Source organism: Rhinatrema bivittatum, chromosome 7 (assembly GCF_901001135.1).
Source record: "Rhinatrema bivittatum chromosome 7, aRhiBiv1.1, whole genome shotgun sequence".
Classification (NCBI taxonomy): domain Eukaryota; kingdom Metazoa; phylum Chordata; class Amphibia; order Gymnophiona; family Rhinatrematidae; genus Rhinatrema; species Rhinatrema bivittatum.
The window spans coordinates 47,846,485-47,873,400 of record NC_042621.1 but is presented as its reverse complement, the minus strand read 5'-3'; the positions used below and the strand labels follow the sequence as shown (position 1 = coordinate 47,873,400).

The window sequence follows — 26,916 nt, the reverse complement described above, 5'->3', positions numbered from 1 at the left end:
AGCCTGTGTGTAAATGAGAGAAAGAGAGGACATGTTTGTAAGCATGTGAATGAGAGTCTGTGTGTGAGAGAAAAAGACAGCATGTATTTATGTGATTGAAAGCCTGTGTGTGTGTGTAAGTGTGAAAAGATAGACAGCATGTGTGTAAATGTGTAATTAAGAGCCTGTATAAGTGAGAGAGAAAAAGCATGTGTATACGTGAGTGACTGAGAGCATGTGTGTATAGGTGTGTCATTGAGAGCCAGTGTGAGAGAGAGAGCGCTGGTATGTGACTGAGAGAGGAGAAAGTTCCAAGCAAACCACCCCGCCTCCTGCTAATTCAGAACAATCTCAGGACACCTGGATATCAAACGTTCCCAGGTATGCAGAGCAAAAAAATTTTTGTACCCTTATTATTTTTCATTACTGGGTCTTTGTGTCTGCTATTTTGAAATATTTTGTTGGTATCTGGAAATGTTTTATATGAGTTTTTAATTATTGGATATTCCACTCATCAGCTGTTTTGAAATATGTTCTTTTTGTTAGTACAGTTACTGCTGATGATTTTATATTTCTTGATTTGTTTTATAAGGATGGGTGATGTTTCTTTTTTCCTTTGTTACACTGCATACAGAGACTCTGGCTTGTTGCAGTTTTCAATTCAGTTTTTTCTGCATGCTTCTTGTTATGCGTTTTGGTCTCTTTATTCTATGTTAGGTGAGGGACAGCACGTGATTCAGGTGAGGTTTTCTGCTGGCGTGTAGTTTCTGTGTAGGATTCTATAGCAGCCTGACTTGGTCCGTTTTCCTAATAGGAGATGTATTGGTGTCTTAAGGCCTGGTGTAATATTTTCAGAGACTTATTGTACTTTAAAAGTGTGATCTTACATAAAATGCACACATTTACTTGTATTTAGTTTTAAACATATTGTATGGCTCTCATGGAATTACATTTTAAAATATGTGGCATTTATGGCTCTCTCAGCCAAAAAGGTTCCTGACCCCTGTATTAAGCGCATATTGCTGCCGCATATTCTTATTGTGCGCCTGTTGTATTAAGCGCATATTGCTGCCGCATATTATTAAGCGCCTGTTCTGCTACGCGCATATTGCTGCCGCATATTATTATTGTGTGCCTGTTGTATTAAGCGCATATTGCTGCCGCATATTATTAAGCGCCTGTTCTGCCACGCGCATATTGCTGCCGCATATTATTCAATGGAACAGAACGCCTCAGCGCCCTCAGCGGGGGTGCCTCCTGCCTCCGGCATTAAAGCCCTCGGCCTCTGCTCTGCATGCCAGCTTCGAGCCACGCACAGTGAAGAGCCAGACTCCCTATGTGTCCAATGTGAGGAGGCCGTGGGACCCTCGGGCCAGGACCAGTCTCAGCCAAGATTTGCTGATAGTTCCCCAGGGGCTACTCCGGATTTAGCAGTCAGTCTCGACCAATCTGGAATCCCGGGGGATCTTGTACCCCGGCGGTTGGAGGCTTCTTCAATTTCCTGGGTGGATCTCTTTAAGGGGATTCATGCCTTTGTGCAGATGCAAACGGCTTCCCGTCCAGGCCCTGCGGTTCCAGTTGTTCCCGTTGTCTCTGCGGTTTCTACAGTCCCTGTGGTGCCGGCGGCTGCTGCGGCTGCCGCTGCGGTGGCGGCTCCAGCAGATCCTGTTCCTGGACCATCACGCCCTTATCGTGAGCGAGACCTCCCGCCGCTGGACAGTCCAGATCAGTCAGACCAGGAGGTTTCCCCGGACGAGTCTGAATTCCCGGACGAGGGGGACCTTCCCCCAGGGATTGAGCCATATAGAACCATGAGGCGGTTCTTCCCTAAGGAGGATCTCTCGGACCTGGTGTCTCAGTGCCTGGCGGAGTTGGATATTACAGGTCCCAGAGCCACGGTGCCCTCTGCGCTGAACCCCCTGCTGGAAGGTCTTCGTCCTACAGCCCTCCATTTTCCATTCTTGCAAGCACCATAGCAATTGATAGATTTAGAATGGGCTGCGCCGGCGGCCGCTTTCAAAGGGGGTCGGGCCTTGACGGGCATGTACCCACTGGCACCGGCTATCCAGGAGCTGCTGGCGTGCCCTCAGGTGGACGCCTTGATTAGCGCTGTGGTCAAGCGCACTACCATTCCAGTTGAAGGGGGGGGCGGCCCTCAAGGAGCCTCATGACCGGCGACTGGACACCATTCTGAAACAGACCTTTGAGGTGGCAGCTCTATCTTTGCGGATCGCAACCTGCTGCACAGTGGTGACGCGTGCCTGTTTGTCACAGGTCAGGAACAACGCTCCAGCAGCAGATATGGAGTCCGCTCTCTCGTTCCTCACGGATGCTGCATCAGACCTAGTCCGAACAACAGCCAAGGGGATCTCATCCTCCGTAGCTGCCAGGAGGCAGCTCTGGATTCGGAAATGGTCAGCCGATGCGCCTTCTAAAACACACCTCACCAGATTGCCCTTTAAGGGCTCTTTCCTGTTTGGCAGCGACCTTGATAAACTGGCCAGCACATGGGGTGCTTCTCCAGTACCTCGACTGCCGGAAGATTGGGTCAGAAGGAACCAGCGCGCCTTTCCGAGGACCTCCAGGGGTAGAAGCTCTCAGCGCTTCATTCCCTACAGGAGTCGCTACCAGGCACCTCGTCCTCAGGCCAGGAACCAGTCCTTTCGGACCAAGCAGCGCAAGAGGGGAGCAGGCCCGGGCTCCGGTCCTGGCCGCGCCTCACAATGAGAATCCGCCGATCCATCTGGGGGATGGAGCCATAGGGGGCAGGTTAACCCTCTTCTACCCCAGATGAGTCGAGATTACGTCGGACCAGTGGGTCCTCGCCATCATCCGAGAGGGGTATTATCTGGACTTTCATCATCTCCCTCCGGACAAGTTTGTGGAGTCTTCCTGTCCCACACACAAGAAGGCAGCATTGGAAGCTACCCTGGCGAGACTCCTGTCCTTGAAAGCCATTATCCCAGTACCTGCCTGGGAAGTGAATTCTGAACACAATTCCATTTATTTTATGGTTCCCAAGAAAGGGGGCACCTTTCGGCCTGTACTGGACCTCAAGTCGGTCAATCGATATTTACGGGTCCCGAGGTTTCGCATGGAAACTCTGCGGTCCGTCAAGACCTCAGTACAGCCGGGAGAATTCCTCACAGCGTTGGACCTGTCAGAAGCCTACCTGCATATCCCGATCCATCCGGATCATCAGCGCTACCTAAGCTTCAAGGTTCTAGGACGCCACGTCCAGTTCCGGGCTCTGCCCTTCTGGTTGGCCACGTCACCGCGGACCTTCACCAAGGGTGGTCGTAGTGGTAGCAGCGGCACTCAGGCGGGAAGGAATTCTGGTCCATCCCTACCTAGACGACTGGCTGATCAGGGCGAAATCTCGAGAGGAGAGTCATCGGACAACCGACAGAGTGATCGCCCTTCTGGAAAGCTTGGGCTGGGTAATCAATCTCAGCAAGAGTTGCCTACAGCCTTCCCAGTCACTGGAATACCTGGGAGTACAGTTCGATACGCAGGCAGACACAGTCAGTCTCACTACCAAGAGAAGGTTGAAACTTCAGACGCGTATCCAGTACTTGATGGGAGCCAGTCGGCCCATAGCTTGGGATTATCTGCAGGTTCTTGGTCTCATGGCGTCCACCCTGGAAGTGGTACCTTGGGCAAGGGCCCATATGAGACCTCTACAGCACTCCCTTCTCTCTCGCTGGAAACCCCGGCTACGGAACTATTCCACGCACCTACCTCTGCCGGCCAGAATACGAACCCAGTTACGGTGGTGGTTGCAGTCCAACCACATGAGCAGGGGGTCGAAGATGTCTTCCCCCGCGTGGACTATGCTCACCACAGATGCCAGCCTGAGCGGCTGGGGAGCACACTGCGAAGAACTCGCCACACAAGGGCGGTGGAACAGAGAAGAGTCAGCGTGGAACATCAACCGTCTAGAGCAGGTGTCCCCAACCACCGGTCCGCGGACCGGGACCGGGCCGTGGGAGTTTTTTGCCGGTCCGCGGCACCGCCAAGCACCGGCAGGTGTATTGCGTGCTCCCGGTCTCTCCCGCTGCCGTTGCCGCCGGGCTGTCAGCACGTTCAAGCCCAGTGGGAACGGCAGCGGTGCTAAAAGAAGCTGTGCAACCGTGGCTGGCCTTTTCTTCTTCCCGCGCCTGCCCTCCCGTGACCCGGAACAGGAAGTGGTACGCGGGAAGGAGAAAGAGCCGAGCCGCGTGGAAAAGTAGCAGCGGCGGCTGCAGCATCGGTCCCCAAGCAGTTGAAGCAGCCGGTGTAATTGAGAAAGGAGTCAGCAGCATGAGCGTCCCGCGGCCGATGGGATTCTTCTTTCTTGGCTTGCGGGGGCTGCTGCAGCTCCCATTTGTGCTTCGGGGGGGGGGAGGAAGTGAGTGAGAGAAAGAGAGAGAAGCAGCCAGCCAGCCTGTGTGTGATTGACTGGTCAGGGAGCTGATGTGTGTGCGTATGTGAGAGACAATGAAAGTGATTGCTCAGGGAGATGACTGATGTGTATGTGAGAGTGTGAGACATTAGTCAGGGAGGTGACTGATGTGTGTGTGTGAGAGAGAGAAAAGGCATGGAAGTGAGAAATATGGGTATGTGAGAAAGCATGGGAGTAAGAAGCCTGGTGTTGGGGGGGGGGATGTGTGTGAAAGAAAGCATGGGAGTGAGAAACCTGGGTGAGTGTGCATGCATGAGAGAGAGAGACTGCTTGGTAAGGTGACAGTGTGTGTGAGAGAAAAAGACTGGTGTGTGTGAATGTGAGAGAATGTGATTCAGGGAATGAGAAGCCTGTGCATGTGGAGAGTGAGCATGGAAATGAGAGAGACTGGTGTGTGTGTAACAGAGAGAAAGTGATTGTGGGAAGGAGAAGCCAGTGCATGTGAAGAGAGTGAGCATGGGAGTGAGAAACCTGGGTGTGTGTGAGACACAGCATGGGAGGGAGAAGCCTGTATATCTGAAAGAGAACATGGGAGTGAGAGACTGGTGAGTGTGTGTGTGTGTGTGTGAGAGAGAGAAAGTGATTATGGGAATGAGAAGCCTGTGCATGTGGAGAGAACAAGCATGGGAGTGAGAGACTGGTGAGTGAGTGTGTGTGTGTGTGAGTGTGAATGAGAGAGAGAGAGAGACAGAGAAAGTGATTATGAGAGTGAGAAGCCCATATATGTAAGTAGAACACGGGAGTGGGAAGCCTGTGTGTGTGTGTGTGTGTATGGCATGAGAGAAACTATTCAGGAAGGTGACTGGTGTGTGTGTGTGCCAAAGACTGTTTAGGAGATGATTGGTGTGTGAGACAGAAACTGGTCATGGGGGCATGACTGGTATGGTGTGTGTGTGAGAGACATGGGCACTAAGGAAGAGGACCATAAGTATAGAGCTTAGCTTCTACTGCTGCTTCTGGTGTGTGCCACGGCCTGCAGGGAAGGGGAGTAGGAGAGCTGCTGGAGGGGGTAAGTAAAGTGGCTTTTTAAGTTTATTTTTCTTGACTGCCATTTTAATTGTGTGATGTCTGCTTTTTTGAAATATTTTATTGGTGTTTGGAGAATGTTTAATAGTTTTTATGAGTTTTTAATTGTTGGATGTTATTCTGTTCATAGCTGTTTTGAAACATTTATTCTGCTTATTAGTATAGTTTTACAATTATTTCTGTGTGGGGATCTATAGCTGCTTGCTAGTTCTGTTTTTAGGACCCTGATTTATATTTGTAGTGTTGCCTTTTCATAGATAGGATTGCTCCTGTTTGAGTGTATTCCATAATACAGGTGTAACTGTGTGCGGATTAGTTTATGTGCATTACTACAGATCCTGGGAGTATGTTAGGTCGGTTCTGTGTCTGTTACCGAGATGAGATATTTTGCTAGCATGTAAGCGTTTGTATCGGTCTTATTTGTTGTGTTTTCTCAAGAGGACATGCATTGGTGGTTAAACTGCTGTCTTTTCATAAGTAGGGCTATTGAGGCCTAGAAGTAGAAGGAGTTTGAGTTGCTGTTACTGAGATGTCACCAGAACCAGAATATCTTTTTTGTAGGGTGAGTTGTATGGGGAATGTCATAATTCTGTTTTACATACATTATTGTGGGTCAGGGGGTTCCCGTGGATACAAACTGTACTTTTACATCTAGCCCCGTGACAATCATGGGTCAGTGTGCCATGCATGTGAGAACCTATGGTGAGTTGAGTCACATTCACATTATAAATGTCATAATTAAATAAGTGTGCACTAAAATCCAACCCCCTCCATAACCCGCCCCCATATGACCAAAGCCCCGCCCCTGCCCCGCCCTGCCGGGCCATGGAAAAATGGTCTTGCTTGAAGCCGGTCCCTGCAAAAAAGGTTGGGGACCACTGGTCTAGAGGCCCGGGCAGTCCGATTGGCATGCCTTTGATTTGCTCACAGACTGAAGAACAGAGCAGTCAGAGTGATGTCCGACAACGCCACCACGGTGGCATACATCAACCGTCAGGGCAAAACCAGAAGCCGTCAAGTGTCTCTGGAGATCGCTCCACTGATGGAATGGGCAGAGGCGAATCTTCAGGACATCTCCGCCATCCACATTGCCGGGAAGGACAACACCACGGCAGACTTCCTCAGCAGAGAAAGCCTAAATCCGGGAGAGTGGCAGCTGTCACCCACAGCCTTCCAGATGATTGTGGATCACTGGGGGATTCCGGACATGGATTTACTGGCGGACAAGTCCAACGCTCAAGTACCCAGATACTTCAGCCGCAAGCGCGACCCGTTCTCACACGGAATCGATGCCCTGGTTCAGCCATGGCCTCCAGGGACTCTGCTATACGCCTTTCCTCCGTGGCCTCTGCTGGGCGCCATCATCCACAAGATTCGGAAACACCGGGGCCTAGTTCTTCTAGTGGCACCAGACTGGCCAAGAAGACCCTGGTACGCGGACATGAGAAGACTACTGGCAGGGGAGCCTCTTCCCCTGCCTCCTCTCCGGGACCCTCTACGTCAAGGTCCCATCCTTCACGGGGATCCCGCTCAATTCTCTCTTACGGTCTGGCCATTGAGAGGGCTAGACTGAAGAAAAGAGGTTACTCGGAGCCCGTGATAGATACACTCCTCCGAGCTCGCAAGTTTTTCCACATCCCTCACCTACGTAAGGATCTGGAGAGTATTCGAAGCATGGTGCGACACTCATGGCACCAATGCACATGTGACCACAATTCCTATGGTGTTGGATTTCCTGCAAGATGGACTTCAGAAGGGTCTCTCCCTCAGCTCCATCAAGGTTCAGATGGCTGCGCTGTCTTGCTACGGTCCCAAGAGGGATGGCAAGCCCATTGCCAAGCACCCAGATGTTTCTCGTTTCCTGACAGGAAGGAGTCAAGCATATTCGTCCGCCACTGAAGTGGCCTGTGCCCTTATGGAACCTCAACCTTGTTTTGGATTTCCTCGCGGGATCCACCTTCAGACCCCTTCGGGGCCTGTCTCTCCGTTCTCTAACCTTGAAAATGGTGTTCTTGCTGGCGGTGTGCTCAGCACACCGCATCTCAGAGCTACAAGCACTGTCCTGCCGTGATCCCTTTTTGAGAGTTACTCCTGAGGCTATCCATCTTCGGCGGTTCCCTCCTTTCTACCTAAAGTGGTTTCACAGTTTCATCTTAACCAAACCATATCCTTGCCTACCACGGCGGGTTTGCAGAAATCTGAAGAAGGGCGTTTATTACGCCATCTCGACATTGGCAGATTGCTGCCCAGATATCTGGAAATGACACAAGAAGTTCGTCCTGCATAGCGGGAAACGACAAGGGGAAGCGGCCTCTCGGCCCACCATCGCCCGCTGGATTAAAGAAGTTATCAGAGCAGCTTATGTGGAGGCTGGGAAGTCTCCGCCTCTACAGGTCAAGGCTCATTCTACCAGAGCACAAGCGACATCTTGGGCAGAATCCAGGATGCTGTCGCCCTGCGGAAATATGTTAAAGCGGCAACAGGGTCCTCCCTCCATACCTTCTCCAGGTTTTACCGTCTGGATGTCCAGGCCAGGGAGGACTCAGCATTTGCAAGGGCGGTACTACATGGTCCTCAGGCAGCCTCCCGCCCAGGCTGGGAGTAAAGCTTTTGTACATCCCATTTGTTCTGAGTCCATCTGGCTACACGCCAGGAAATGTTGAGATTATTACCTGATAATCTCCTTTTCCTTAGTGTAGACAGATGGACTCAGCATCCCGCCCAGCTGCCTGCGTACATGGGTTTCACCGATTCAAGGTAAGCCATGTCATCTGTTTCCATAAGAGCATACACTCTACCAGGTGTCAACGCCTTCCGGTTGGCAATGCTGGCGGTCTCCAGCTACTATCAATCGGTCAGGGGAATCCTGTTTCACTTTTCACTGAGCGTCAGTACACACATCCATAACAGCATTTGCAAGGAAGATTACTAAGTTGCTACGCTTCCTGTGGGGATATATACCCCGTGCTGACGTCAGATCCGTCTCCAACTGCTAGCACGCGGATACTATCCCATTTGTTCTGAGTCCATCTGTCTACACTAAGGAAAAGGAGATTATCAGGTAGTAATCTCAACATTGGTTCTTACCTGCTAATTTTCGTTCCTGTAGTACCACGGATCAGTCCAGACGCCCGCCCAGGAATGAAGATACGATAAAAAGGGAGAGGTCCACTCGATTGTATTTTTTTTATCTGCAGGCTTTCGAATGAGAAAACAAACTATTCAAATACGTGCAATTTGATGAATTCAATTTTCAGAGTGCTCATTTTATGTACAAAGTTCTTTGGTCACATTCCTTTTCCCCAGTTTTTGATCTAACCATTGGATTAGGATGTGATGTTGTTGGTTGCAAAGTTTATCTGCAGGTGGCACACTGGTATATTAGTGGGTGCCCTTCAGGTTTTTCTCTGTCTCCATCTGCTGGAAGTGAGGCAAAACCAGCAGGTAAGAACCAATTTTCCTTTCTGATACTCCTCAATCAGTCTGCGCTGTTGGGACATATCTTAACAGTACCTCATTAGGTTAGGTTGATGGTATTTTGATCTGCCAAAGCCCATTTGTCACTTCTGAAGATTTCATATGGCTGCCATGCAGATTTCCTCCACTGAGGAAATGAAGTGGTTCCTGCTTTAGTAGAATGTTCTCTAAAAGTTTAGAGGAATTGTGATGGTGGTATGAATTTCTGAGAAAAATTCAGTTTGGCATCTAGGAGTGGGAAACTTGGATGCTGAAAATCCCTTCTTCCAAAAAAACATAGCAGAATGTAAATTCAGAATTCAGTCTCTGTTTAAAACAATACTTTCATGTAAAAAAAATTAAACTTAAAATTGAAATATAGCGTGACTATCAGATACTATACTGCTTATGTGCTGTATTACGTCACCTACCAGCCATCTCATTAAAAAAAATTAATGTCATAATAATGGAGAGGCAAAACTTGACACTAAAGAAGTCAACTGACCTGAAGCCTAACTCTTTGAGGAGAGTAATATAACACTTTTCTTTTCAATGTTCTGCTAAAAGCACTTACAAGATGCACAGTTTTCCGAGATCGTTATATATGGCTATATTGTCCTGGGCAAGCTCAGACCCTGCCGCGATAGGCTGCGTTACAGGGGAAGCTCAGTCCCTGGCACGATAGGCTGCGGTGTTACAGGGGAAGCTCAGACCCTGCCGCGATAGGCTGTGGTGTTACAGGGGAAGCTCAGACCCTGTCGGTGATTAACTGTACATGACTGTGTTACAGGGAGAACTCAGACCTGCTGGTGAGAATGCTGATGCAGGGCGGGACCTGAACCAGGGTGTGAACAGACTAATGGCTGCCATGCGGGATATGCTGGCAAATATCCAGTTCCAGGAACCTCCACGAGAAGATAATCCAGATGGAGATGCTGATGGAGATTGGGACTGATTATCTTCATGGAAAAACGATGACTCTTGTGTTTTCTAATATAATAAATGGCCAGGATACTACTAGATAATGTTTTTATTCTTTTAGTCTGTATTTTCGATGCATACATTATAAAGTCAGTAAAGCCATTTTAAGATGGTCCCTTTCAGTTACATAATTAGACTATAAAATGGTAAGTATTTCTCACTTGTTGGATGCCTTGTATCTGGTGCAGCAGGTGTGGTCTAAGTATTGGAGAAGAGGACTTCAGGTTTCTAGTCTGTGTTCTGTTACTGGCTGATTCTTCTGGGGCCTCTAATCTGTCTGTTCCTGTTTAATACCCTGGATCAGTCCAGACAAGTGTGTTTATGCAACCCTACCAGCAGATGGAGGCAGAGAACAAGAACTTTGAGGTACTGCTATTTAACTGAGAGTGCCATCTGCAGTCCCTCAGTACTTCTCTGTCTCCAGCAGATGGTAGAGGTGCGAACCTGCAGTCTGAAGTTTGATTTAAAAAAAAAAAAAAAAAAGACAGAAGATTCCTGGAAGGCTCCCTGATGTGTTAGTTTCCTTAGTGGGCCCATCCCTTGGGTTGAGCAGGGCGAGCAGAGGGTTGGATAGCCCTGCTCAACCCAAGGGATAGGCCCAGGGAGGAGAAAGCCAGGAGTCCTGGTTCCCTCACCCCCTCCGAGTCCTCACCTCCAGAGTCTGCTCCCTCCATATCTAGAAGCATGGAAGTAACCCTTTGTTTTCCTTGTTTGCTGGTTATTTGCTTTATTCGGTGTCTGTGCCTTTTAAAAAAAAAAGATGCTGTGAAGGGACCTGCTCAGGTGCTGATCGGCCAAGCTGCCAGGAGGCAGGACTGGCTGAGCAAGGGCAAAAACCTCCCAACTGCCAGGCAGGGTGCTCGCTTAGCATCAGGGATGCGCCGCCAGCGGTATTTGTTCAGCAGCAGGGGCTATTTTTAGTCCAGACCTCGATTCAGGCTGATGCCCCGCTTTGCGCCAGAAAAGTGGCTGCGGTGTGGCAGAACTAAGAGGCTGCTTCAGAGCCTTGAGACTCCCCCTCCCTTGCTTTTGCCCATCAATTTAAGCCCTGCTGGTGGCAGGGAAGGAATGGGGGCCAGGGGAACAATGGGCAGGATCACTCCTCTTCGGGTTCGGAGCAGTTTTCAGCAGATCTTGTCCTGCTTTTTCATAAGGCCTATTCCCTGTACGTACCTGGATCAGTCCAGACTGTGGGTGAGCCTCCTTTCCAGCAGGTGGAGACAGACTAAAACTGAAAGCCTATCCTGTAACCCTTCAGTATTCGTCTGTCTCCAGCAGGTGTAGCAGCTCACCCTTCGGTCTCCTGCTCTAGTCTAGTCAGCCTTTTGTTTTCTTCATGGATCAAGCAAGTACTTATTCCTTAGGGATCTAGTATGATCTTCTTCCTGTAAAAAAAAAAAAAAACCAAAACAAAAACTCTGACGGAGTTGTAGTTTTTCTTTGGTGCAGGAGATGGTCCCATCTCCTGGCCCTTGCCGGACTCAGGGGGGCTTTGCCCCTTGTGCAGTGCATAGCCTGTGACCATTATCGCTTCCAGGTGTGGGGACCAAGTCTGGTGGTCCAGGTCTCGTCTCCCCCTCCTCTGGCTGCTGAAGGGGCTTAGTTCCCCACTGCTGTGCTCAGTCTGTATAAAAAAAAAAAACAGTTAAAAAGTATTCAAAGTGCTTTTTAACTTACCTTACAGCAGTAGACCCATTTTGTTTTTCATTTTGGTCTTCAGAGGGCTTCAACCGGCAGCCAGAAAGGCAGGAGTCAGCAGGATTCCCCCCTGCTTCACTCCGGGCCTGCAAGCTGCCAATCAGACTTTTTTTCTGCAGTTTTTTTTTTCTTCAGAGCAGCTCTCTTTATGCCGAGGCAGGCAGCCTGCCTTTCCTGTGGTCAGTCCTCCTCGTGATTTTCGCGAGAGGGCCTCTATTCTGCTTGCCTGCCGGGTGGGGAAGGTCCCTCTTCAGCAGGGCAGGCAAATTTAGTCCTGGGATCGAGTCCCCACAGCATGGCCAGGCCGATTTTTTCAGTGGCTCTGTTTTCAGAGCTGCCCGGGGGTGGGGGGCCGATTTTTTTTTTCTCAGTCTCTCCCCGATTTGAGCCCCGCGGGCCCCCAGGATGAATTCCCTGACCCCCCCTCGCCCCTCCCTCCCCCCACCCGGAAATCTAGGGCCCGTTTTTCAACGGAATTTGTCGTCCTCCTGCATAAATCCTATTTAGCCAGCCTGCAGGAGGAGGAAGGTCCCCCCCCACTTGCCACCCCCAGGCAAAAAAATCCCCGCTCCACACCGTTGACTGTTGGCCCGGCTGCGGAGCCCCCGGGGCCTATTCGGATGCGGGTGGTCCCGGGGTGCCCTCCGACGCCCCGGTGGACCCGGTACTCCCGGATCCTGACGCCTCCCTTGATGCAGAGGGTACCCTTCCTTCCCTGGAGGGGGAAGACCCCAGGATCCTACGGATGTTCCGCAGGGAGGAGCTGGAACCCCTCATCCCTTTTGGTCCTCCAGGAATTGGGTTGGAGGGGCCCCTCGCGGACACCCTTATGGCCTCTTTGCCTAAAGATATGGACCCGGTCCTGGCGGGACTCAGGGCTCCGGCTACCATCTTCCCTTTTCATCCCATGCACAAGCTGTTGCTCCTGCGGGAATGGGAGGCTCCCGAAGCAGGCCTCCGGGTGGCGCGGGCCATGGATAAGCTCTACCCCTCCCAGAGGAGTGTTTGGAAATTTTAAAAAATCCTTCCGTGGACTCTTCCATCTCTGCGGTCACCAAAACATACCACCATCCCTGTGGAGGGATCAACAGCCCTGAAAGACGCCCAGGACCGCAAGCTCGAGGCACATATGAAGCGCATTTTTGATGTCTTGGCGCTGGGGGTTCGTGCGACTTTTTGTAGCAGTCTCATGCTACGGGCAGGTCTCGTGTGGGTTCAACAGTTACTCTGCAACCAGGACCTCCCGTCGGCAGAGGCGGAACATGCTGAGCGTCTCGAAGCCGTAGTCGCTTATGGAGCTGATGCGCTCTACGACCTCATTCGCGTTCAGTCTAAGGCGATGGCCTCGGCGGTCTCTGCAAATGACTCCTCTGGCTGCGCAATTGGTCGGCCGATCCGTCCTCCAAGGCCCGGCTGGGCACGTTGCCTTTCAAAGGTAAGCTCCTTTTTGGTGAGGACCTCGAGAAGCTTATGGATTCCTGGGGGACAATAAGGTCCGTAAGCTCCCGGAGGACCATCCGAGGCCATCCTGCTCCTTTACACCCTTTAATCCTCGCTTCCTTCCGGGGTCAGAGACAGTATACCCCACGCGGCCGGGGTGGCTCCTTGAGGGGTTATTCTTCTCGCTCTCAGTCTTCGTCGCAGCCCTTTCGTGGGCATCATCCCTTTCGCGAGGGCCAGCCCGCCTGCTCCACCCCCCAGCCGGCCACCCAATGAAGTTCACTTGGCTCATTCCTCAGTCCCCTTCCTCGGCGGCCGCCTCTCCCTGTTTTTCGAGGAATAGGTCAAGATCATGTCGGACCAGTTGGTCCTCGACATTATCAGAGATGGGTACGCCTTCGAAATTGTTCGCAACCTACTGGATCTTTTTCTTTTTTCCCCATGTGGGTGGTCCAAGCAGGAAGCGGTGGAGCAAACCCTTGCCAGGCTCCTGAGTTTGGGCGCAGTGGTCCCGGTTCTGGAGAAGGAGCTTGGCGCAGGCCAGTATTCTATTTACTTCACCGTTCCCAAGAAGGACGGGTCTTTTCGTCCGATCTTAGCCCTCAAAAGAGTCAACCGGGCCCTCAAGATCCTGCATTTCCGCATGGAAACCCTGCGAGCGGTTATCGCGGCGGTTCGCCCCGGAGAGTTCCTCGCCTCGCTCGACCTGACAGAGGCGTATTTCATATTCCGATTCACCGCGATTACCAGAAGTATCTTCACTTCCATGTCCTCAATCGGGATTTCCAGTTTCAGGCGCTCCCCTTCGGCCTTGCGACCGCGCCTCGCACCTTCACCAAGGTCATGGTGGTGGTGGTGGTGGCGGTGGCTCTCCACAGGGAAGGAATTCTTGTTCACCCCTACCTGGACGACTGGCTTGTGTGGGCCAAGTCCAAACGCTCTTTGTCGGCAGGCGGTGGATCGCGTGTTGACTCTCCTTGCGTCTCTCGGGTGGATAGTGAATTTCTCCAAGAGCAACCTTCAGCCCTCCCAGGAGTTAGAATTCCTGGGAGCCCACTTCGACACCCGGGTGGTCAAGGTCTTCTTGCCGCATGCGAGGGCTCTCAAGTTGATCGACCAGATTCAGAATCTGATCTTGCTACCTCTTCCGACGGCCTGGGACTACCTTCAGGTCCTGGGATCCATGGCGTCCACCATCGACCTAGTTCCCTGGGCTTTTGCTCATATGCGACCATTACAGAAAGCTTTGCTATCCCGTTGGCAGCCGGTGTCGGAACAGTTTCACATAGTCCTCCCGTTCTTGGACTCTATAGTCGCCAACTTGCAGTGGTGGCTTTCCCTTTCTCATCTCCTATAGGGAATGCCTCTCCAAGCCCCACAGTGGATGATAGTAACCACGGACACCAGTGTCTCGGGCTGGGGTGCGGTCTGTCTTTCCCAGTCCACCCAGGGGATCTGGTCGACAGCTCAGTCTCACTGGCACATCAATTGACTGGAGACTTGAGCGGTGCTCTTGGCCCTTCAGGAGTTTCTCCCCCTCATCCGTGGCAAAGCGGTGAGGGTTCTGTCCGACAACTCCACCACCGTGGCTTACATCAATATTCAAGGGGGCACCCACAGTCCGCTGGTGGCCCTAGAAACCAGCCGTCTCTTCGCCTGGGCCGAGCAACATCTGCAGTGCCTGGCGGCCTCCCACATCGCTGGCAAGGAGAATGTTCAGGCCGATTTTCTCAGTCGTAAGTCGCTCGATCCGGGGGGGTGGGAACTCTCGGCCGCAGCCATGGATCTGATCGTCAACAGGTGTGGTCCCCCCCACCTGGACCTCATGGTGACCCTCTGCAATGCCAAGGCAAATCGGTTCTTCAGCCACTGGAGGGAGCACGGCTCGGAGGGCGTGGATGCTCTAGCTCTCCCCTGGCCGGCGGACGTCCTTCTGTACGTGTTACCCCCCCCCCCCCCCGTGGCCCCTGTTGGGGAAAGTTCTCAGAAAAATAGAACTCCATCAGGGACCTGTGGTTCTGGTAGCACCCGAGTGGCCGCGCAGGCCATGGTTCGTGGGTCTTGACAACCTGGCGACAGACGGACCTCTGCGGCTAGGCCACCTTCCTCGGCTTATCCGGCAGGGGCCCGTATTTTTCAATCAGGCCGATCGCTTCTGTCTAGCTTTTGAACGGCAACACCTGAGGCTTAAGGGCTACAAGGAAGAGGTCATCTCCACCTTGCTGCGGGCACAAAAGCAGTCGACTTCTCTGGCTTACGTGCGTATCTGGAAGGTTTTTTAATCTGTTTGTGCGGAGTCGGGTGTCTCAAAGCGCTCCGCCCCAGTCTCGTTGGTCCTTTCTTTTCTCCAGACAGGGCTTTCCAAGGAGCTTTCTATTAATTCTCTGCGCGTACAAGTCTCAGCTCTCAGCTCTCTCCTGGGTCAGGTAGAAGGCCATTCCTTAGCGGGACACCTGGACGTGATTCGGTTCTTGAAGGGCGTCAAGCACCTATGTCCACCTTCCCGGTCCACTTACCCGTCGTGGAGTCTTAACCTGGTCCTCCGGGCCCTCTGTGCGGCTCCGTTCGAACCTCTCTCGCGCGCTACGTTAAAGTATCTTACGCTGAAGACTGTCTTCCTCGTCTCTATCTCCTCCGCTCGCCGGATCTCTGAGATCCAAGCATTGTCCTGTCGGGAACCCTTTTTGCGTATTTCCGATTCTGGGGTATCCCTCAAGACGGTCCCTTCCTTCTTACCAAAGGTTGTTTCTAACTTCCATGTCAACCAGTTGGTGGAACTCCCTGCGTTTTCCCCAGAGGAGATTGCAGGTATGGCTGGGGGCGATCTCCGTAAGCTAGATGTCAAACGAGTTCTACTTCGCTATCTCCAGGTCACCAATGACTTTCGGGTCTCAGATCATCTTTTTGTCCTTTGGAGTGGGCCCAATCGGGGTAAGCCGGCTTCTAAGACCACCATTGCGCAGTGGTTGAAGGAAGCAATCTCCTCGGCTTATCTTTGCCAAGGTCGGGCAGTTCCCGAGGGCCTTAAGGCTCATTCATTGCGCTCTCAAGCTACTTCCTGGGCGGAGAGTCAATCGGTCTCTCCACAGGAGATTTGCAGGGCCGCCACTTGGATGTCCTTGCATACTTTTGCTCGACACTACTGTCTGGATGTGCAAGCTCCGGTTTTTGGTTCTTTTGGGCGGCAAGTGCTTCGAGAGAGACTGTCTCGGTCCCACCCGGTTTAGGGAAGCTTTGGTACATCCCACAGTCTGGACTGATCCGGGTACGTACAGGGAAAGGAAAATTAGTTCTTACCTGTTAATTTTCGTTCCTGTAGTACCACGGATCAGTCCTGATGCCCTTCCCTGTCTGTCTTTATTTCTGTCCTCTCGAAGCTTGTTTCTTGCAGATTCTAGTACTTCATTTTTGTGCAAGAATACTGAGCGATTACACCGGAAGCCTTGGTCGTTTTGAATACCAAGAATATGCAAGAGCTTATAGTTATACCATGTTTCTTACATTGTTCTACAGTTGCTCCATTGAGCTTTATGGTTACTTGCTTGATCCTATTCTGGTTTTGTTATTTTCTGCTTTGACAATGGTTATACTGAAGGGTTACAGGATAGGCTCTGTCCTCATACATGATATCCTTTCAGTTTTAGTCTGTCTCCACCTGCTGGAAAGGAGGCTCAACCCACAGTCTGGATTGATCCATGGTACTACAGGAACGAAAATTAACAGGTAAGAACTAATTTTCCTTTTGGCTGAGAAGGAGGCAGGATCCAGGCAGCTGCTTCCCAGGAAACACCTTGTGACTAAAAAGCCTTGGGGGGGGAGGGGGGGAAGTAGGTGGACTCTGAAGGGATCCTGCATCTGCTTGGGCTGGGACAGTCCACGCCTGAGGACAGGGACACGTCAGACGAGTCAAATGGGCCCAATCCACAGCAGGATATTGCGGTAAGGTCCCAGTCAGTGATTTAGTGGATCCTATTCGATGAAGTCCCGATTGCTGAAGGTGACTGCCCTCCGGTAGTGCAGTTGGTCAGTAGGGAGGAGTTAGGTTCGCTGGTTCCCCAGATGTTGGAAGAGTTGGTGATTAAGGGGTGAACCCGATCCTAATGGGTCTGCGAGGTCCTCTTAAGGCGGTTTTCCTTTACACAAAAATGTGAAGAAGGTTAGTGGATCAGGAGTGGGAGTCTCCCGAAGCGGGCCTGAAGGTAGTCAGAGCTATGGTTAAGTTCTATCCCTTCCTGGAACAACCTGGGAGGACTTGGATAATGAAGGGGATGACCTGGTCCTGAAGGGATTAAGGAGACCTCCCAAGGCCTTTCTGTTGCCAATGACAGTGAAAATACTGGTAGATCAGGAGGGGAACTCTCCTGAGATGGATCCTGGAGGTAGCAAGAGCTATGGTGAAGCTATACCTCTGGCCAAAGTGGATTTTGGAGTCCTGGAGAAAACATCCATTACAGTAACCAGAGCGGCAGCTCTAAAAGATGTCCAGGCTCGGAATCTGGAGATCCTGCTCAAAGACTGTTTGAGGTTTCAGCTTGGAGTCTTTGTGTAGTGTGTGTGTGTGTGTTGGGTGCAGAAGGGCCCTCAAGCGGTAAGGGACTGCGGCTGAGGCAGTGCAGGCAAACCACTTAGAGGCAGGAATGGCCTCTGTGACTGATGCTCTGTATGACATGATCCAGCCTTCCACCAAAAGATAGCGGTAGCTGCGAGGAGACTATGGCGCTGCGAAATTGGTCGATGGATGTGCAACTGTCTAACCTCCCCTTCAAGGGAAAGCTGTGATTTGGAGAGGATTTGCAGCAGCTCATGAAGCAAATGGGGGAGTCGAAGAGTAATATATTGCCTGAGAGCAAGAAAACCCCCAAGAAGTTTTTTCCTCCATGAGCTCGATTCCGAGAAGCGAAGTGGTTTCGCGCTAGCAGGAGCCCGGAAGTACAAAAGCAGAGTTCGGGCAGGCAGCGGTCTTTTCGAGCCCAACGCAGGCCTCTGAGGGATGAGTAGGCCCCAAGGAGGAACGGAGCTGGTCCGCTCCTCTCCAGAGGCTATTGGAAGAAAACTGTCCCTCTTTTAGGACAGTGAGTCCTGGAGGTAGTGAGAGACTGCTATGCCTTGGAATTTTCTCATCTGCTCAGGGATGCCTTTGTAATCTCCCGCTGCATCTCCCAGGCAATGTGAGAGGCGGTGCAGGAGACTTTGCAACGGCTACAGCTCCTGCACACCATTGTTCTAGTACCCCCTCTGGAGAGGGAGCAGAGTTGATACTCTGTGTACTTCATGATACCCAAAAAGGAGAGGACTTTTTGGCCCATTCTCGATCTGCAGAAGGTTATTGCTACCCTCCGTGTGCTGCAGTTTTGGATGGAGACTTTGCGCACGGTGTTAGCAACAGTGCGTAAAGGGGAGTTTCTGGCATCATTTCATTTCATTTATTAAAATTTATTAATCGCCTAACACTTAAAAAGGCCTAGGCGATATACAAAAATACATACATATTAAAACAAAAAGCCATACAATACAGACGACAAATATTAGTTTCACAGAAACCAAGACAGCAATACCAGATGTTATTAGTACATATAGTATTATAGACATCTCTACAATTCTATAGATGAAATCTCAGTATTGATATATCGTTTTTGCTATAAAAGGCAGAATGATGGTATTCATACTGCTTATTTACCATTAAATGCAAGATGAAGCAGATGTTCCTTCAAGGCTGTTTTGAACTTTTTGATGTCATCAAGAGATCTAAGGTCAAATGGAAGGAGATTCCATACGGTGGGTGCCACTATGGAAAAAGATGTTTCCCTAGTGCAGAGTAACCGAGCCTGACGGACTGGGGGGATCTCTAACATATTAAGTTGAGAAGATCTTAAATTTCGGACTGGATTATACATCCGTAACAGGGCGTTGAACCAAAACGTAAACTCAGACAAGTGTAGCTTGTAAACTAACATCCCTATCTTGAATAATATTCGTTCATGCACTGGTAACCAATTAAGTCTACGAAGAATTGGTGAAATATGTTCGTGGCGTGCTGTGTGGGACACCAGCCTCGCAGCAGAATTTAATAAAAGTTGTACTGATTGAAGTATATATTTTGGCAATCCAATATATAACCCATTACAATAGTCGATGTGTGGAAAAATAATGGCAAGGACAACCATTAAGAGATCTTTGTCATATAGCAGATGCCGAAGTCCACTTAATAATTGAAGTTTAAAAAAACCTGATCTGATCAATGATCATCATTGGACTTGTAGGAAGCTTATCTCCATATTCCCATTCGGGCCGAACACCAGCGGTTCCTGAGGTTCAGGCTCCTGGGGGGAGCATTTCTGATTTCGAGCCCTTCCCTTTGGGTTGGCAGCTGCACCGCACACGTTCACAAAGGTGATAGTGGTAGTGGCAGCAGCACCCAGGAAGAAAGGTATCCTGGTGCTCCCGGACCTGGTTGATTAGTACAGGCAACGTCAGAAATGGAGTGTTGTCACTCAGTCCAGTGGGTCTGGCAGCTCCTGGATTCATTGGGCTGGGTGACGAATCTGGCAAAGAACCATTTAAAGTCAAACCAGTCGTTGGAATATCTGAGGGCACGCTTCAATACCTGGATGGGGAAGGTGTTTCTGACTATGGAGCGGGTAGTCAAGTTGCAGAGTCAGGTCCTTCGGCTGAAGCATCTGTCTGTTCCCAGGACCAGGATTATATTCAGGTCCTGGGTTCCATGGCTTTTACACTGAAGTTAGTTCCATGGGCCTTTGCTCACATGCGCCTGCTGCAGACAGCACTGTTATCCCATTGGAATCCGCTTTCAGAGGAATTTCAGCTTCCTTTGCCATTGCCAGAGGATGCCAGTTCGTCTCTCGTGATGGCCATCTCGGCACAATCTCGAGAAAGGGATGGATCGGGAAGTGCCCGACTGGGTGGTGGTAACCACGGATGTCAACCTCTCTGGTTGGGGGGGGCAATGTGTCAAGGAAAATTGGCCCGGGTAGTGGTCTTCAGAGGAGGTGGCCTAATCCATCAATTGGCCGTAAACCAGGGCAATGTGCAGAGCTTGGACTTTCTCCCCCTCGTTCAAGAAAGGCGGTGCGAGTGTTCTTGGACAATGCAATGACAGTGGTATATATCAACTGCCAGGGCAGAACAAAGAGGCGTCTAGTAGCGCTGGATCCATAAGAACTTTTTGTTTGGGTGGAGAAACATCTGGCAAGTATCAGCTTCCAATGTGGCTAGCGTGGACAATGTGCCGGCAGACTTCCTCAGAAGGCAGCGTCTGGATCTGGGTGAGTGGGAGTTGTCGGCGGAGGTCTCCTTGGCTCAGGCAGACCAGCGGTGGGCCTCATGGCGACTTCAGGAAATGCGAAGACGGATCGGTTTTTCAGTCACAGAAGAGAGATTGGATCGGAGGGTGTTCGCTTTCGTTCTCCCGTGGTCGACACACCTATTGCTGTATATTTTTCCACTGCGGCCTCTTGTAGGTCAAGTGCTGCGGCTCATTGAGATTCATTCGGGCAGGGTGATTCTGGTGGCTCCCTAGTGGCTGCACTGGCCGTGGTTTGCGGACCATCTTCTGGCGGTGGACGGTCCCGTTCTCTTGGCCCATCTATCAGGGCTGTTGCGGCAGGGACCCGTATTTTCAGACTGGAAAGATCAATTCTGTCTAGCAGCTTAGCCTTTGAGAGGCAATGGCTCCACTTGAAAGGTTATTCGAAGCCTGTGATTGCAACTTGGCTTCAGCAAAGGCGGCCTTCCACATCTTTGGCTTATGTCCCAGTGTGGAGAGTGTTTCAATTATGGTGTTTGCAGAACAAGGTGCAGCCTTTGAAGATTGGACGTTGTGCAACATTCTGTAGCCTTTTTCCAAAGCGGTTTGACTAACAGTTTGACCTATTGCATGGTAGCTGAAAGAGACGATAGCTTTGGCTTACATCTGTAAGGGCCGGTTGCTGCTGGAGGGGTTGAGATTGCATTCCACTAAAGTGCAAGCAACCTCGTGGGCAGCAACAAGTCGGGCAACAACATGGTCTTCTCTTCACACTTTTACCAAACATTACCACTTGGATGTGCGGGCACTGGAAGAGGCATCATTTGGGGAAAGTGTGTTGCACGCGGGTCTTTCGAGTATCCTCCCAGAAGAGAGGAGCTTGGATATATCCCACTTGTCTGGACTGATCCTGGGTATGAACAGGAAAGGAAAATAGGTTCTTACCTGCAAATTTTCGTTGCTGATGTAGCTTGGATCAGGCCAGAGACCTGTCCCCATCTTTCGAAATCCTTCCTCGCTTTTGGATGTTGCTGAGTTGATATGTGATATATTCAGAGTAATAAGAAGGGTACACAGTTTGAGATGTGCGTTCTGGTAGGTTAAGAGTGCCTCGTTTTTTCAAGGGGCTCCAATCCTACGTCTCTGTTCGCCCCAGGTTTATTGGGGTTTGTTAAGGTAGACATCTTGGGTTGGGTACAAGTCAATACTGAGGGACTGCATGTGGCACTCTTGGTTAAGTAGCAGTGCCTCAAAGGGTTTTTTTTCTCTGCCTCCATCTGCTGATAGGGACTGATCCATGGTACTTCAGGAATGAAAAGTAGCAGATAAGAACCAATTTTCTTTTCCTCACCTTATCTATCCATAATTGATAATTTTGTTCCCTTTCTCCTGTCATTCATCATGTGTGATCACCTGTCCCAGAGGTGCTTCATTACTTGTCTTCTGTGCTGCTTGTGCCTTTCAGCAGCTGTCTTTAGGGTCTAACACAGTAAGAGCAAGAATAGTTCCTTGAACTCCAACATTACTTACTGCTTCAGCGGCAAAGGGAAAAGGGGAAATTGGATTCAGACAGCATCCAACGGGGGGGCCTGACTTTATTGGTCTACAGAACTGATAAGCATGGGTATCTTGCACAGAGCAGCAGTTATGGCATGGGATTTCTACTTTTAACCAATAAGCCTTGATGCTTTTGATGCATCTACAATACCGCTCTCTGCTTCGAAGGTGGGGAGTGGAGGGAAAGAGGAATTTGGATTCAGAGACAACCACCACGAACCATGACCTTTTTTTTTTACAGTCTAGGGTATGATGTGTAGCCATTGTGGAAGGGCATGGGACTGCTTCTATGGACAGGTCCATGGACGGGGCGCGTCAAGCAGCACTGACTGATACAGGGGCATGACCTGTGTGGTGTGGCAGGTGCTGACATGGGGGATTTGGTAGGCAGACTACATGGACAATTGGTCCTTATAAGAACATAAATTGCCATGCTAGGTCAGATCAAGGGTCCATCAAGCCCAGCATCCTGTTTCCCACAGAGGCCAAACAAGAACCTGGCAATTATCCAAACACTAAGAAGAGTCCATGCTACTGATGCAGTTAATAGCAGTGGCTATTCCCTAAGCAAACTTGATTAATAGCTGTTAATGGACTTCTCCTCCAAGAACTTATCCAAACCTTTTTTTGAACCTAACTGCACTAACCACATCCTCTGGCAACAAATTCCAGAGCTTTATTCTGCGTTGAGTGAAAAAGTATTTTCTCCGGTTAGTCTTAAATGTGCTACTTGCTAACTTTTCTGCTGTAATTTGTTTCTATTGTGAGAGCACCAGTGAGACTGCTTGGAAGGTTGAGACTTCCTCTTTATTTACCCCAATACAATTAGGTTTATTTTTTGTGAACCTGAAATTTTGACTGCGTAAGTGTGGTCCAAACATGGCACTGCTTCTGTTTTCTGAGGGAAACTTGCCTTGCAAGGGAGGCACAGCTGTGTCTGTTAATGGCAGCTGTCACTGTAGAGAACCACTGAGATCATGCAGCTGCATGGCATTTTTTATACTGTGCATACCGTGGTGGGTGGGCCACGAGAAAAGTTGTGCTGCTGTTAACCAACATTCTAACAAGAAGTGTCATGCAGGTCCATCGAGCCCAGCACCTTGTCTCCAATAGTGGCCAGTCCGGGTCATTTAGAAGTACCCAGCAGTTCCTAATAGAAAAGTCCATTCCTCATCTCATTCCCTGAAGTATGATGTAGGACAGGATTTCCTGACTCCCTACAGCCAGTTGGATTTTCAGGATATCCACAAAGAATATGCATAAGATAAATTTTCCTAGCGTGTAGCAGATGGACTCAAAACAAGTGGGATATAGTGTGCTCGTGCTAGCAGTTGGAGACAGATCTGACGTCAGCACGGGTACATATACCCCCACAGGAAGTGCAGCAATTCAGTAATTTCCGTCTCCAAAGCAGTTTGGAGCTCCCTCACGCTCGTTGAGCGTGTTTCCAAATTCTACACGACTAAACTTCATAGAAGAAACCTACCTGAAGAAGAGCCCCGCACTCCTGCGGTGATACCCGTCGGTCCCTCCCCCAGTTGAGTTTCCCGAGGTGATTTCCATGGTCCCTCGGAGGTAAGTGCCTCGGTCCGGTGGCTGGCTCGTGGCAGGGACCTAGCCCCTGAGTGAGAAGGGCTCGGGCGCGGCATTGAGGCAGCCTCAGTCCCGGCGTGGACTTGGCCCCCGAGCGAGACGAGTTCGGGTGCGGCCCAGAGGCAGCGGGTGCACTTCCTCGAGCGCGGCGGTGACGGTACTTACCCTCTCCCCCCGCAGCCGGAGACCGCCCAGGTCTCAACCGGGAAGTGCCGAAGACAAGGTAAGGCATACATCTTTACTTGGTCTCCGAGGAAGTGAGGCTTTGCAGAGTCTGCCTAGGTGGCAATCTGCCACGGAGGTCGCCATTTTTCTGCCTGGTTTGTTAGGCGCACGCTGTTCCGCGCACGGCGTTAGGCGCACATTGTTAGGCGCACGTTCATAGGTGCCCGCTGATAAGCGTCCATTCCTAGACGCACATGGAGCGTAAGAGAGCCCAGGCATCAGCGGAGCTGGCCCCTCCAACATCGTAATTATGGATGTAGAGAAATATACAGCAGAAGTCGAAAGACAATTGTCTGATACTTCGTTTTATTTAAGATTAGAAAAAGATCCAACAGACTCAATAAAAAAAGAGATTGACAATCTGTTATTATTAGCAGGGAACAAAGGTTTTTTAACAAATAAAGAAATAGAGTTCTAAGGGTGGACCACCCCAGGATGCCCACCCTATACACCTTGCCTAAAATACACAAGTCTCTTACAGACCCGCCAGGAAGACCAATTGTGTCGGCCATAGGGTCATTATTGGAACCATTATCCACATTTATAGATGCCTTCCTCAAACCCCATTTATAGATGCCTTCCTCAAACCCCAAATCATGTGAGAGATTCATCGCATTTTATTATGATTTTAGAAAGTACATTAGTTCCTGAAGAAGAAGTATTTCTTGTGACAATGGATATAGAATCCCTATATACGAATATCCCGCAGACAGATGCATTAGATATTATTAAAAAGATAATGACTGAAAGAAAGATACACAAGCGTATCCCAAATGATTTTTTAACAGAATTGGCAGAAACAGCTCTTAAGAAAAAATTTTTTAAATTTAATAAGAAAATTTACCAGCAGATCAAAGGAGTTGGGATGGGGTCTACAATGGCCCCATCCATAGCTAATTTATACGTGGCCATGTTTGAACAGATGTTTTTAGGAAATCATGATTTTAGTGAAAATGTGCTTTTATGGAAGAGATACATCGATGACATTTTTATGCTTTGGAAAGGAAACACTGAATCCCTTTTAAGTTTTTATACATGATTGAATATTTTAGACCCTAACTTGAAATTTACTATTAGTTATGACAAACGAAGTATTTCTTTTTTAGATCTTCAGATTACATTACATGACGGGATTTTTAGTACAGATATCTTTAAGAAACCTACAGATACGAACAAACTGTTGCATTTCAATAGTTGCCACAATAGATCTCTGTTAAAAAAAACCTTCCATATTCTCAATTTTTAAGACTACGCAGAATATGTGCTGACAATACTACTTTGGAAAGAAGAGCAGCAGAGATGGCTACAAGATTTATCAATAGAGATTATCCAGACGAGTGTATTGAGAAAGGCTATTCAAAGGCACGTGGCAAAGATCGTTCAGAATTACTAAAGAAAAAAGAGAAAAAATCCTTGTCACGTATTGTCTGTCCTTTGACATATATCACTATGTCCCATAAAATAATCACGATTTTAAGAAAACACTGGCCCATTTTACAAGTTTTAACTGCTTTTAAAGATAAAGATTTATTGATCGCCAATAAAAGAGATAAGAACCTGAAAGATATGCTAGCTCCTTCTGCTCTACCAGAAAAACAAATGAAAGATATTAGACCACCGGGCCGTGTGGGACGTGCTCGGTGTGTAATGTAAATATGAAAACATCTGTTTTAAAAATACCTGGTAAAGCAAGAGATTTTAGATTGACGTCATTTACAAACTGCAAGAGTAAAGGAGTGATATATGCTATATTCTGCCCATGCAACCTGATTTATATAGGTAAAACTGTGAGAGCTCTGAACAAAAGAATAATTGAACATAGAAGTAATGTTAATCGATTAGTTCCTGCTAAACCTTTAGTTGAACATTCTATCTTGAAGAATCATAGATTTGATGATTATAAATTCTGTGTTGTACAACCATTACCTAACCAAAGAGGAGGTGATTTTGATTTATTGTTGCTACAACTTGAACAAAGATATATTTTTTATTTTAAGACTTTGACACCTGATGGTCTGAATAATGAGACTGATCTGTCTGTTTTTTTATAAGTTTTCACAATTTAAATGGGTAGCTATATGTAAACCATATATATATTTTTTAATATTAATTATTAATTTTTAATATTTAATGGTCAGTTATATTTCACATTTTTTATATGTATTTAGTTAGAAATATGTCAATGTTTTATGGAAAGGTTTGCAGCACATATTAGAGTTATAAGAAGCCCAGCCAGACATTTTGATGTTTTATTTTCAATGAAAAGAGGAGAACTTGCATAGCCTTCTTTTATTTAGCATGGCTAGATCAAAATTTGAATAACATTAGGTATGGTTTTTATTCTTACTTTGCTCTGATGTCCATAGAATTAAGTTTGCCTCAAATATCAGATTTAAGGGTAACCCAGTCAGGTGTTTCCACTCTACTGTTATATAGGCATTTTTCATTTAGCTTGCTTAGATCGATACTGCCGTTCAAATTCATTTAAGATCCATAAACAAACCTTGCTTTCTATATACAGCAACTTGATCATTGCTGTTACCCTGCACAGCACTATGAGTGACCAAATGATATTACTAGCATGTTTGGGGTCATTTAACTTTTTTGGTTTTTGTTCTGATTTATTATTTGAGCATATGGGGTATTCTGGAGAGAGGACAGATTTTATTGAGTCCAATGATTGTACAACAAATATTTCCTTACACTAGTATTTTGTTTTATGTGTCACATTAGTAACATTAATTACTTGAATCACATATCAATATATGGTTTATATATGATTGAACCACTGAATTATATTGTATAATATAGCTGATCATGATTTATTATTTTTAAATAGACATAGATATACATTTGATCTTATTTGGACCACCATCTGAATACTGCTCTGTGACCAACAAGGTATCTTTTATATTCATTATTGAAAATATTTTTGTATTGTTGAAATTGTTTGTAGTTCTTCTTAAGCAGTTTTTCTCCTTTTTTAAGATGAAATTCCATTGTCCATTGTCACTCTGATAGAATTTACATAGTTTTTATTTATTCAAAAATCCTTTTGAATTATGTATTTATTTGTTCATGATTATTTATGTTTTTAATTTTTATGCTTTTTAACATGATGTATGAGTTATTAAACATCTATATATGTTTGTTTGTAGCCCCTGAGGCAGCCACCATTGGTGGCGAAACTCGGCCAGAGTCGGGCATGTTTATAAGAATTTTACGTCTCCTTGATTAAACGTTGAAAAGGACT

At 48.5% G+C, this 26,916-nt stretch overlaps 1 protein-coding gene across 2 annotated transcripts in view; it reads left to right on the top strand.

Annotated features, from left to right (window-relative positions):
* Positions 1-26,702, top strand: part of TCF25 (transcription factor 25) — a 372,469-nt gene extending 345,767 nt beyond the window's left edge. The window contains exon 18 of one of the 2 annotated variants that reach the window (XM_029608348.1): positions 26,503-26,702. In XM_029608348.1, the coding sequence (XP_029464208.1) occupies positions 26,503-26,508 (6 nt within the window). In that variant the 3' untranslated portion in view covers positions 26,509-26,702. Of the gene's footprint in view, positions 1-9,695; positions 9,926-26,502 lie in introns of those variants that run through there. The other variant, XM_029608345.1, reaches the window with a different exon arrangement.
* Positions 26,703-26,916: the final 214 nt, after the last annotated feature.